This window comes from Moschus berezovskii, chromosome 3, assembly GCF_049115385.1.
Source record: "Moschus berezovskii isolate FMDL1 chromosome 3, NW_MosBer_1.0, whole genome shotgun sequence".
Lineage (NCBI taxonomy): Eukaryota > Metazoa > Chordata > Mammalia > Artiodactyla > Moschidae > Moschus > Moschus berezovskii.
The window spans coordinates 103,993,996-104,006,796 of record NC_142462.1 but is presented as its reverse complement, the minus strand read 5'-3'; the positions used below and the strand labels follow the sequence as shown (position 1 = coordinate 104,006,796).

Here is a 12,801-nt window from a genome sequence, read left to right as displayed (position 1 = left end):
ATGCCACGAGGTGTGGCCAATAAATAAATAAGGGTTCTAATAAGGGGAAATGCCAATGACTCACTCATAAATGAATTTTTAACATTTGGTGAGAATAATAATTCAAGCTAACACATATGGAGTACTTCCACCTGTAGGTAAAGTGCTGAAGACTTTCATGCATTAGCTTACTGAATCCTCTTCATAAGTTACTATAAATACAGTCACTATCCTCATCTTAAAGAAAAGGAAACTAGGGCTCCCAGAGGTTATAGCATGGCCAAAGGTCACATGACTGAGTGAAGGAGTTGGGCTATTTGGCTGCCCCTTGCCATGTGTAACATAGACAAGTGGATATGGTCTGCCTTGACGTCCCCAGATGGCTGCAGTTCAATAAGCAGCTCTGGTTTCAAGTTAGCTAATCCCATCCATAGCCATGGACTATACCCCTACCCCATCCTATTATTTACTTCACAGAAGGTCTTTTGGTCCCCAACAGGACTGGGTATAAGACTTGAAAAAGGCTCAGCAAGCCCCTTCCCAGTACTACAAAAAAGAGAATTTAAAATACTTTTATCCCTTTTCTATCCTCTTCGATGTCCTTAACAGTGAAAAATTCCATGGAGACTGGTTTGATGAGGTATGAGAGTCTTTTGAACTGAAATGTGATTCAGAAATTCAAGTTGTGTCCATGAATGTTTATGATTTAGATCTTCTCTTTTTCAGTGGGGTCTTCACTTAGGGAACAGAAGATATTGTTTGTTTTGGGCAAGAACCTTATTGCTCTTCAGATTTTCCACCTGTAAAATGTGGATAACATTAGCCCCCACTTTTCACATGGTTTGGGGGAGTATAAAAGAATACAAGGAAGAGAGGTAAGAATAATTTTATAATATTATACAAGCCAGATGCCATCTTCTCTAACATTTCCAATCTAGAGGCCCCACCACCACCCATCACTCTCCTGACAGCAGCAGGTTTTATTTATAGCATCTCTCATTACCCAAATTAAAATTTATTTTATTTGGCTGTGACAGGTCTTAGTCTCAGCACATGGGATCTAGATCACCAACCCAGGCCCTCTGCACTGGAAGCAAGGAGCCTTAGCCATTGGACCATCAGGGAAGTTTCCCAAATTAAAATTTTAATTTAACAGTTCTCTTGAGAACTTCCTGTCTCTCCAACAACAGTGAAATTCCATGCAAGAAGGGATTTTTGTCTTTTTGTTTAACATTACATTGCCAGCATCTAAAATTGTCCCCGGTATACATTCAGTTCAGTTCAGTTCAATAAATGCATGTTGCATGTATGTTGCATAGTAAAACCTTTTAAAAAACCTATATCTTTGTAAACATTTTTAAAAATTGGATTTCAGGTCCATGCGTGCATGCTCAGTTGTGTTTGACCGTTTGCAATCCTATAGACTATAACCTACCAGGCTCCTCTGTCCATGGGATTCTCCAGGCAAGGAGAATACTGGAGTGGGTTGCATTCCATCCTCCAGGGGATCTTCCCAACCCAGGGATCAAACCCATGTCTCCTGTGTCTCCTGCATTTCAGACAGATTCTTTACCCACTGAGCCACCTGTGAAGTCCTAGAAATAGATTAATTGTCAGTTCAGTTCAGTCTTTTGGTCGTGTCTGACTCTTTGCAACCCCATGGACTGCAGCATGCCAGGCTTCCCTGTGCATCATCAACTCCCAGAGCTTACTAAAACCCATGTCCATTGAGTCAGTGATGCCATCCAACCATCTCATCCTCTGTCGTCCCCTTCTCCTCCTGCCTTCAATCTTTCCCAGCATCAGGGTCTTTTCTAGTGAGTCAGTTCTTCACATCAGGTGGCCAAAGTAATTAATTGTAATTAATCCAAATTAATTGCAATTGTAATTACAAATTAATTGTAATTAGGATTAATTGTAATCCTTGGTTAATGGCATGCCTTCTTTTGTTATTTAGCTGTTGAATTAGGTTTTTTACCTGAAAAAAAAAAAAAAGGTAACCTAAAACAAATGCTCAGGTCCTTCACCTCACCAAAGGGTTTTGACCCTTATCTCATGTCCCACCCTCTCCCCATCTAAGGTAATCATCATTCAGAATTCCAGGTTCTCCATTTCCCTACAAGAAGAGCCTGAGATGGGATTCTTGTTTAGATGATTTACTGGGGGAGTTCTCAGGAAAAGGGGAGTTTGGGAAGCAGGGATGGAGAGGGAAAAATAGCTAAGCAAGGATGTGGAATCTGCTGGAGCCTGGATTCAGAGCTCTCAGGCATACAGTGAACCACAGCATTGACTCTACCTTGAAGCAAAGACTACCTGTTTGTACCCAGAGACAGTCAGTGATGGACTGACATTTGGGGAGGCGATAAACAGAAAGCAGGTGCGTGGTTTCCTGGGTAAGGCAACCCCCATTTGGCTAATGGCAATACTCCAGAGAGGGCTGGGGCCTGATATGTTGACAGCCAACATTCACAGTAGCTAGGGATAAGTGCACTTGACCAGGAAAAGGTGTCTGGGCGTGTCTACTATATCTTGCTTCCCTCCTATCCTTTTCATTGAGTTATAGCTGATTTACAATATTGTATGTTTTAGGAGTACAACAAAGTGATTCATAATTTTTAAAGATTATATTCCATTTATATTTATTATAAAATATTTGCTATATTCCCTTTGTTGGACAATATATATTCTTGTAGCTCATTCATTGTATACATAGTAGTCTGCACCTCTTAATCCCCTACCCCTGTCTTGCCCCTCCCTCTCCCCACTATTACACACTAGTTTGTTCTCTGTATCTGTGAGTCTGTTCCTTTTTGTTATATTCACTCATTTATTTTTCAGATTCAACATATAACTGATAACAAATAGTATCTGTCTTTCTCTGACTGACTGATTTTACTATTGCTTACTTTTTTACATAGTTTTATCAAATTTTGTATGTCTTCCTTATAAGTGTGTGTGTATATATAAATTTTATATACATTTACCTCCCAATTATTTGGAACTTTCTAGAAAGGAAATCACACTAAACTTTGTTCTGACTGTAGTATATTTCAGTATGTGAAAATACCATATTTATTCACCCACTGTCCCACTGGTGGACTTTTAAGTCCTTTTTAGGTTTCTGCTGTTATGAACACTGTTGCTGGGAAGATTCTCATATATGTCTCCTGTTACATACTGCAAGAATTTCTTGGGTTTATAACTCTGGGAGACAGTGAAGGGCAGGGGAACCTGACATGGTGCAGTCCATGAGGTCGCAAAGAGTCGGATACAACTTAGCGACTGAACAACAATGCTTGGGATGGAAGAGATGGAAGGGATGGATGGAAGTGTGAAATTTAGAAGATAATGCCAAACCATCCTCCAAAGTGAATTTGCTAATTCACACATCCACCAACAAGGTATAAGAGATCCTGTTATCTATCTCCTCTCCAACTTTTCTTTTTTTTGGCTGCACTGGATCTTCATTGCTGCTTGTAGGCTTTCTTTTAGTTTCGGCTAACGGGGGCTATTCTTCGTTGCAGTGTGCAGCCTTCTCATTACTGCGGCTTCTCTTGTTGCGCAGCACAGGCTATAGGCACACCGACTTCAGTAGTTGCACCACACTGGCTCAGCAGTTGGAGTGCGAAGGTTCGAAAGACAAGCTCAGTGATGTGGTGCACAGGCTTGGTGGCTCCATGCCATATGGAATCTTCCCAGACCAGGGATCAAATCAGTATCCTCTGCTTTGGCAGGTAGATTCCTATCCACTGTCCACAAGGGAAGTCCTCCAACTTTCTGACTTCTATAAACTGAATGAGTATAAAATGGCTTTTCATTTTGGTTTTGATTTGTATGTCTTCCATCAGTAATCATCTCTTCCTGAAAGTGTCAGTCACTCAGTTGTGTCCAACTCTGTGATCCCAGGACTGTAGCCCACGAGGCTCCTCTGTCCATGGGATTCTCCAGGCCAGAATACTGGAGTGGGTTGCCATGGCTTCCTCCAGGGGATCTTTCTGACCCAGGTATTGAACCTGCTTCTCCTGCAGCTCCTGCATTGCAGGCAGTTTCTTTACCACTGAGCCATGCGGGAAGCCCCAATCATCTCTTCCTATGTTATCAGAATACCTGTTACCTCTTCTTAAGTGAAGTGCTTGTTCATATCTTTTATCCACTTTTCTATTGGATTATTTGTCCTTTTCTTACTAATCTGTAGGAGTTCTTTGTATGTCCTTTGTCTTTTGAGTGTATTATGAATATTATGGCTGTCTTCTAATTTCCAGCTTGTTTTCTCATTTTATAGTGTCTTTTAATGAGATCTCTTAATTTTATTATAGTCACAGGTATTCTTTTATGGTTTTTTTATGCTTGTTTAATAAATCTTTCTCTTAAGGAATCTAAAGGACCATTTCAATCTTGGGGGTGGGCAAGGGGTTCCACAAACAGAGGATACAGGCAAGCCACAGAGGCAAGCATGTTATATCTACTGAGGCATTGTCTGGTCTGAAGCAGCCCTGACTAGCCAGCACAAGTGACCAGCTGGCTGGCAGGTGTGCTCTGGTTATAGAATTGGATGTATCATGCTATTAGAGCTGGATACCATTAAAAATTCTAATCATAGACTGTAATTAACTTTCCTTGCTCTGACGCCCCGCTCACTAAACAACCTTCTGATTATAATTTGGCTTCCCATGTATCTTTGCCTATAGGGAGAGAATGTACTGTTCAGGCCGACGTGAGGATCCAATCCACTAAACAGTTACATGCCATGATGTAAATTAATAAATTTGTATTCTGATTTTATCATGTGCCTCATCTAAGCTCTGTAGGCGTGAGTCAGCATCCCCAAGTCTAATCAATACAGACACAAAAAATATCAAGCCTCTGAGCTGAAAAACTAAGAACTAGACCCAGGACCAGAGCGCAATCACCAAGGTAACATTACCCTGGAGGCCCCTCAGCCTGATGGAGAAGGATATGTCATGTGATATGGACAGGGATTAAAATTGACTTTTGACATTATAAAGAGCTGCATATTCAAAACCATGGCTTGGTTCCATTCAGGTGAAGGCAAAGAATAGAAGATGATCAGGAGACTCATATTGAATATTTATTGGCTTATGAGCACATACCAGATGCTGCACAAATCCTAGGCAGAAGGGTAAGATTTACAGACATGTTTAAAAAGAGCAAATTAAAAAAGAGAGAGAGAAAATAAAACAGGCAGATGGTACATGCTAAGGAAGAATGTAACAAGAGGAGCCTGACTGATGAATCTTTGCTCCACCTTGCTACTCAAGGTCCAGGATGCAAAATAGAAAAAGCAACTTTAAAGATCAAAACTAAAAGATGAAAACCAGGAGAAGGAAACTCAAGGTACACCAGAGAACAAATAGGGATGTGCAAGGGTAGTAAGATTACCCAAGCCAGAGGAGTGATTTAGGACCAACAGGGTGAGAGAAAGATCTCTGAAGTAAGTTCAAAAGGCAAAGTAGAGGTGAGCCCATCAGGACAGATGGGGATAATTTAGCTATCCTGCTATTATATTAGATCAGCACTTAATCCAGGTTTTATGAGTGAGCAGTACCTATGAGGACACAGATCACCTTTTGGATCCCAGTTACACTGAATAATAAAGGGGAGAATGTGATCAGAATTGTAATATCTGGGAATTTTTGACCCAGTGATGAGACGTGAGTCTATATTTTATATTCAGACTAAAAGCGAGCAAAAACAAAACAAGGGGATGACCTGTACTGATTACCCTATGGGATTTATTTTTCAAAGAAAAATATGTTCAAGAAGGAGTAAGATCAGTTAAAGGAAGTTCTGTGACATCTAAAAGACAAGCATTACCAGTCTAAAAGACAAGCATTACCTCCCACAGCAATTCCCCTTGGGCCCCAACCAGAGCAAGGCCATGGGTGTGGCTAGATCGGATGAAACTAGAAAACCATTTCACACGCCTTTTGATCTAAAAATGAGGTAGAGACATGCCACCCAGTAAGGATTGATCCTAAGTGTGGCTTGCCCACCCAGCTATGTGGAAGGAAAGGCATACAGAGGGCTCAATGAAACAGCAGAACCAAAACACAGCAGGCTGGCAGAAGTGCTTCTCTCAGCACACAGCCAGAATGCACATACTACAAGGAAGGGGGCTGGCAGGTGGCTGACCTGTGTTCTGTACAAAGCCAGAAGACTCCGACTCACGTGTGAAGGAATAGCTCTCTTTAATAATGGCCTCTGTGTGTGTGCGGACAAGGGAATACAAAATGTAGACAGGATGAGGCTCTCTTCTAGATGTTGTCCTGCACATACTCCATGATGGTCTTCAGCCCCAGCCAGGTCTCCTGTGCAGTGGGGATGATCTGGTCGGCTGGCAGCGTGAAGGCATAGTGTCCAGTATCTCTCAACTCAAAAGTGAATGCATACTTGATGCCATTATCATATGCCCAGTCAACAGTGTTCCCGCTAGCTCTATCTGTTAAGTCAAAAAGAGAAAACACTTTGAGGCCTAGTTCCTTTCAGGGTTAGATGGGATGGGGCTAGGAGCTCTGCCAACCTGTGGTTCCTTAGTGATCTATAGTTCTTTCTGAAAGTCCAGGCCTACAACACACAAACGTTGACCTGATCCCTATGTCTCAGACTGTCCTGCACCATGAAGGTCTTCACTAGTCTCAATCCAAGAGATTTTAAATCCTCATTTCCATTTTGTCACCAATTCACTGTTTGGACTCCTTCAGGTCACTGGAAGCCAATCTCTTCAGAGTGTGGGAGGCAGCCTCCAACACAGCCACAATGATCCTTATCTCCTAGTATTCACATCCTTCTGTATACTATACTTGGCCCTCCTTCACTGGACAGGGCCAACATGACCTGTTTGCAGAAATAAAAGTGTGCGCCCTTCTAAGCTAGGTCACAAATATCATGGCTTCTGCCCTTGCTATCTCTTGGATTACTGGCTCTGATAGAGCCAGCTGTTATGTTGTAAGAACACTCGAGCAGACCTTTATAAAGAGGTCTATGTGGTGAAGAACTCATTGCCAACAATTAGCAATCACTTGGCAGGCACTAGAGTGAGTCTGAGAAGCAGATCCCTCAGCCCCATTAAGCCTCTAGATGACTGTAACCCTGGAAGACATCTTGACTGCAACCTCCTGAGAGTGCCTGAGCCAGAGCCACCCAGCTAGGCAGCTCCTGAGTTCCTGACCCACAGAAACTGTATAAGAAAATTTATGTTTACTGTTTTAAGCTGCTAAATGTTAGGATAACTTTTTGCATCTCAAGAGGTAACTAACAACAGAGACGGAAGGAAGCACTTGGGACTTTCGTTTGTCAAAAGGCTGAGGAAATGCAAAAGACCTGTTTTCCTGCTTCTTCCAGTCAAACTCTAGCAGAAGCTAAATAAAGGTGTAGTGTAGATGATACTGAATAATAAAATAACAATGTCAATAGCAGCTATCATTTGTTGAACATCTACCATGAGCCAGTCATCATACTGGTAAGTTTACATTTATGATCTCATTTAATCTTTAATAAACCAGTGAGGTGGGTATTACTGTCCTTGTTTTTCAGATGAGAAAAAAATCCAGGCTCAGAATAGAATACTTTGTCTAAGAAAATATAGATGGAAAATGGCAGGGCTGGAATTCAAATCCATCTGATGACAAAGCCCATGCCTTCTTCAACCTACTTGGGGTTCAGCAGGTTTTTATATTTATATATAAAACATAAGGTGGTGGTGGTTTATTTGCTCAGTTGTGTCCAATTCCTGTGGCCCCATGGACTGCAGCCCACCAGGCTCCTCTTTCCATGGGATTTCTCAGGCAAGAACACTGGAGTGGGCTGCCATTTCCTTCTCCAAGGGACCTTCCTGACCCAGAGATTGAACCTGTGTCTCTTGTGCTGTGGCAGTCTCCTGCATGGCAGGTGAATTCTTTACCAACTAAGCTACCAGGGAAGCCCATAATATACACATGTCTGTTAAATGAAAATATGGGTCCCTTCATTTTTCCATTGTTCCTGAAGGTTGTTTCTTATGATACCATTTGTGATTTTCTAGAGATGCTGCTTCAGCTGCAATTACATGTTCCCTGAGGTTATGGAATAGGCTCTCCTAATCTCTCTGAAATTCCTGTATAAGAATTCTACAGCATTTCTCTACCTTGAGAAAAATGCTGACTAAAAACCAGACTATGACACCAGCAAGTTACACAGCAAGCTCAGGTATTTCAGAACAGGTTTTAAATTCAGGAAGAGGGCAAGAGGACCTCTGCTGAACAAAGTGATCAGACTCAAGAACTTCACTTTACTTGGGTCCTTGCTAAGTCTACCTACCTACTCTTTTTTAAACACAACTGGGAACATACTAATAACACTGGTGTGCACACTCTATTTTTCAATTAACAAATGAAGATTATTTCCTATTAGCACATACAGATCCACTTCATTCACTTAAGGGCTACATAGTGTTTCACTGTAAATGAGGTGAAGTTGCTTAATCATGTCTGACTCTTTCTGAGCCCTTCCAGGCTCCTCTGTCCATGGGATTTTCCAAGCAAGAATACTGGAGTGGATTGCCATTTCCTTTTCCGTTTCACTGTAGGAATGCACCAAATACATTTTAATCCAGTATTCTACTGATAAACATTTAGGTGCTTCCCAGTCTTCTACGACTAAACAATGCTGTCATGAGAACATCCTTAAAACTCACAATCTACCCATGAGCCAAACAAGCTCAAAGAATTTGTTTCTAAGCCCTCAATAGATCAGAATCTGTGAAGAGGAGGGGAAAGTGTTGCTAGAAGAAGGTGGCCCAAGGAAGGAGACATGAAAATTCTAGAAAGCAGACACAAGAATTAAAGAAGCAAAACAAGCTGGGCTGTTTAGCAAAAGGATTGAACAGTCCAATATAGCATAGAAGGCTTTCAAGATACAACAACTGACATTCAGAAGGCCACGCAGTCATGAAGAAAGGAGCTTAAATCTCTTCTACATGCTCAAATAAGGCAGGAGACTGTGAAAATTCATTTTAGAATTATTTATATTTATACAAATACAAATAATTCTTATAATTGAATAATATATACAAATTTTATAATTCATCTAAAATGTATATTATAATTCATCTAAAAGGATTAATCTAGAGAAAGGGTCAGCACTTGAAGGGACAAATGTCAACTACTTACATCCCACACACCCTAACCCAGAGATTAGAGTGTTTTTATACAAAAATTGATTTCATTTTGGGGAAGAAAGGAGGGCAGGCAAAGCCTATAAAAACTACAGAAGATGGGCTCTTGAAAGAGATAGAAAATATTATGTCTCTTGATAACACTCAGGAGAGCCTTTCTCCTATTCTGTTGGAGCAATCTGATGAGTATCTCTTACTTTGGGCACAGCTTATGCCAGGAAGAAGAATGTTTTCTGATATGGGAGGAAAGGGCTATTCTTTAAACTGTCATTTAGACCCAAAGACCAGGACTCCGGTGACCTGCAGAGATCTTTGGAGAGGACCTCCTCAGAAGGCTCCTGCCAAGTTCCTTTAGCTCTCTTTGGCGTAGGGCTCAGTTCTGACTAATTAAATAGAGGGTGGCGAACCTCTCCTGATGTGTTTGTTCTCAGAGGTGTTCCCATTCAACAACACTAGTAATGATAAACCATGAGTAATTACTAGCTTGTTGATGCAATTAGCAACACAAACATCAACATCCTGCTAAGTCTTTATGCAGCTTGGTGGCATGTGAAATACAGACAAGAGTGCTGAGGTCAGAGTGCAGATGAGGACCTAGGAGGTGGGATGGAGAATCTTCGCAGAAGAGGAAGACTGAGGAGAACAGCAGCTGAGGGCAAAGTACGTAGGATGGGAGAGTGAGTTACAGTATGGAAAAGGAAAGAAATATCGGCAAGTTTTCAGGGGCTTTGAGGGCAGACCAACTGTTGGAAAACTATTTACAGAGGAGGCACCAGAGGGGGAAAAGAAGGACACTTGTTTGAAAGGAGCTTAGCTCCCCATGTTTTGTGTTTCTATTTCCCATTTATAGTTAGGGCCTTGGAGAATAATCATATCCTTCCATCTGATCTAAAAATTTAAAGATCAGATCACAGAATAACAGAACTAGAAGGATCTCAGCAGGAATAGACTGAAATGCTTAGATGAAACACTTCAGCAGGAAACCAAAACAAGGGTTATTTCCTGAAACTGAGGTTGAGTTGTAGGTGATGGGTCTCAAGACCCTCGTCAGGTCTGGAGTCTTCATAGAGTTTTTCTGTTTTTTCAGCTCAATGCTAATGACTGTCCGGAGGACCTCCTAAACCAAGCCTGCTATGCATGTGTTCATTTCAGACAGGAAGATGAGGGGGTCCCCTCCACGCCCTGGTACCACCACCCCAGTTTGATGAAGATGGTTGCCTGCAACAACTACCACCACATGGACTTGACATAAATTCAGCCTATCACTAGCAACAAAAACAGGTTACTACATTAAAAAAGGCTGTCTTGCAGCTCTTCTCCAGCTTCAAGTATCCTCTCCAACTGTTCCCTAGTAACCAGTAAACTCAGGGAGTACTTACAGATACCGGTGGCAATAGGACCCACTCGGAACTGAGTGCCCGACAAGGAAGCCAGAGCTTTGGCTGTATTCTTCGCCACCATATCCTAGGAGAGGGAAGATCATTAGCGTGAGAAAGAATGGACTCTGAAGCCAGACATTCCTCAGCTGTTCTGTACTGCAGTGGATTGGAAGATTCCCGAATCCCCACCCCCGAACCCTGCCCACCACCCAGTGTTCCCGTCTGGTTTCCTTCTTTTCCATCCGACCAGAGACAAGGCCTAACTATAAAGTGAGAGAAGCAGAATGGTTCCTCCAACTCCTTCTATCACATCCCCCGTTCTTTACCTCCAGTTTGGGACCAGGGTAAGGATAGAGGTGGAAGAAGGCCAGATAAGTGCTCTGAAAGCAGGTGTATTATAAACTCAAGTTGGGGTGCTGTATTGCAGCTCTTTGCAGATCTGGAGGGCTGCTCATCAGCCCATTAGAAATCTAGTAAAGGCATCGCCACGTTCACCTAACCTGAGGGAAGGGGATGTCACGTTCATGAAGACAAGGGAAGGGCAAGTATGTTCAAGAGAAAACCTTTTAAGAGTTTGGGTGTTCTCAGAGTGGAGGTGGAGACAGGGCCACCGTATATGGATGTGCCCTACATAGAGGACCTGCCTGAGACCACAGTCTAGACCACACCTAGTCATAAGCCCTGTAGCTGTGGCCCCTGGCAGAGGGGCACACTCCAGCAAACCAGCAGAGAGGCAGAGGCCTGCAGTCACTCTGCAGGTGCCAGGCCCACTCCAATCAGTTCACCCTAAACGTCTGCTCATATTCTGGGGTGAATCACTGCATGTGGCACAGAGCACCCCTGGGCTGTGGCCTACACCCTACTTAAATGCTACCATACCCCGAGTGAGGAGCACCTCCCCCTTGCCCACCACAATGCTGCCCACAGTTCTTGACAAGCAGTGGAGCTGTAATACATTTTTGTCAGAAAGACAAGTGAGAAGGAAAAACAGCATCCAGTGTGGATCTTGGAACTCACAGCAAACACAGAAATGAGGAGGATCATCTTCTTCCTGTTCCCAGCAGGCCTGATGGCACATTGCAGAGAACAGAGAGAGAACACTGGGCCCTTCTGGAAATAAGCCCAGCTTCTGGACTTTCTCTACAAAGCTTGAGAACCACTGCTGCAGCAGCACCCAGAAGAAACACATATACCACTTACCAGTTCATCAGCATCCTGGGCCTTCTCAGTCGTGTAGCCATATGGATACATCACCAGCTGGCCGTAGTTGTGCAGGTCGATGAAGCATTTGAATTTCCCATGATTTTTAATGAAATCTGCCACCGATTTCACCTCCATTTCTGAATTGGGATGGGCTCCATGATATATTTCAGAGCAAGGGTCGTCACTGGCTCCCACTTCTGCGGAGAGTGACCCAAGCAGAAACGTTAACCCATGGGCTAAGGAAATAGAAATGCAGGATTCTCCACCCAGAGGAGAGGCAGAAGGCAGGCACAGGCCGCTGCTGGCTGCCCTGAGAATCTAGTCCACAATGTATATATATTGTGGGGAGGGTGTGGAAGTGGGGTGCTGAATCTGCCAGTGTTGAGCAGGAAAATTGATAAGACTCCATTAAATGGATAGAGTTGACCTTGTACTGTATCACCAACAATTAATGTCATATTTTACAATGAGTAATTAATATGTATTCTTGATAATTAATATGAATACTAATTAATAATGAAAATGACTCCATTTATTCTGGTGTCAGCTAATTTTCTTGGTTTAGATCTTAATGGCCAAGTGCTGCCAAAAATAATCTATTGTTGTGGCTAAAATCTCTTGATTATTTGACAGATATTTAAAATTATTGCCTTCTGTATTACTTCACAATATAGCCCCCTAAGGTATCTGACATGTATGTGAAAGCATCCCTGTTGTGACTTAGCTTTGATGCCCTCAATTGCCACATTTTTATCAGCTCCTTTCCCACAGTCACATTATTTTTCCCCCAATGGTTTGTGTGGTATTTCTATGCAAGTAAGAAAATTGAAACCATTACATTAAAACATCACATCAAAAGCAAAACATCAGTACAGCTGTGGAACAGTGAAAGAGAACTACCAGATTTTGGAATTGAAAAGTGAGTTTAGATCCTAAATCTCATCAACCATATGCTCTTGAGATTGTCGCTGAGCTTCCATTGTCCCATTTCCAATAAGAAAACTCACTCTTTAGGTCAGGAGAATAAATAATATATGTGAAGTTATGTAGCACATAGTTGGCACTACT

The 12,801-nt window shown here is 42.3% G+C and overlaps 1 protein-coding gene across 3 annotated transcripts in view; it reads right to left on the bottom strand.

Annotated features, from left to right (window-relative positions):
- Positions 1 to 6,171: 6,171 nt before the first annotated feature.
- Positions 6,172 to 12,801, bottom strand: part of LOC129552645 (carboxypeptidase A4-like) — a 45,840-nt gene continuing 39,210 nt past the window's right edge. For all 3 annotated transcript variants that reach the window (XM_088832546.1, XM_088832540.1, XM_088832547.1), the window contains exons 9-11: positions 11,731 to 11,930; positions 10,531 to 10,615; positions 6,172 to 6,439 (exon numbers count right to left, since the gene is read on the bottom strand). In XM_088832546.1, coding sequence (XP_088688672.1) covers positions 6,255 to 6,439; positions 10,531 to 10,615; positions 11,731 to 11,930 — 470 coding nt within the window. In that variant the 3' untranslated portion in view covers positions 6,172 to 6,254. The remainder of the gene's footprint in view (positions 6,440 to 10,530; positions 10,616 to 11,730; positions 11,931 to 12,801) is intronic.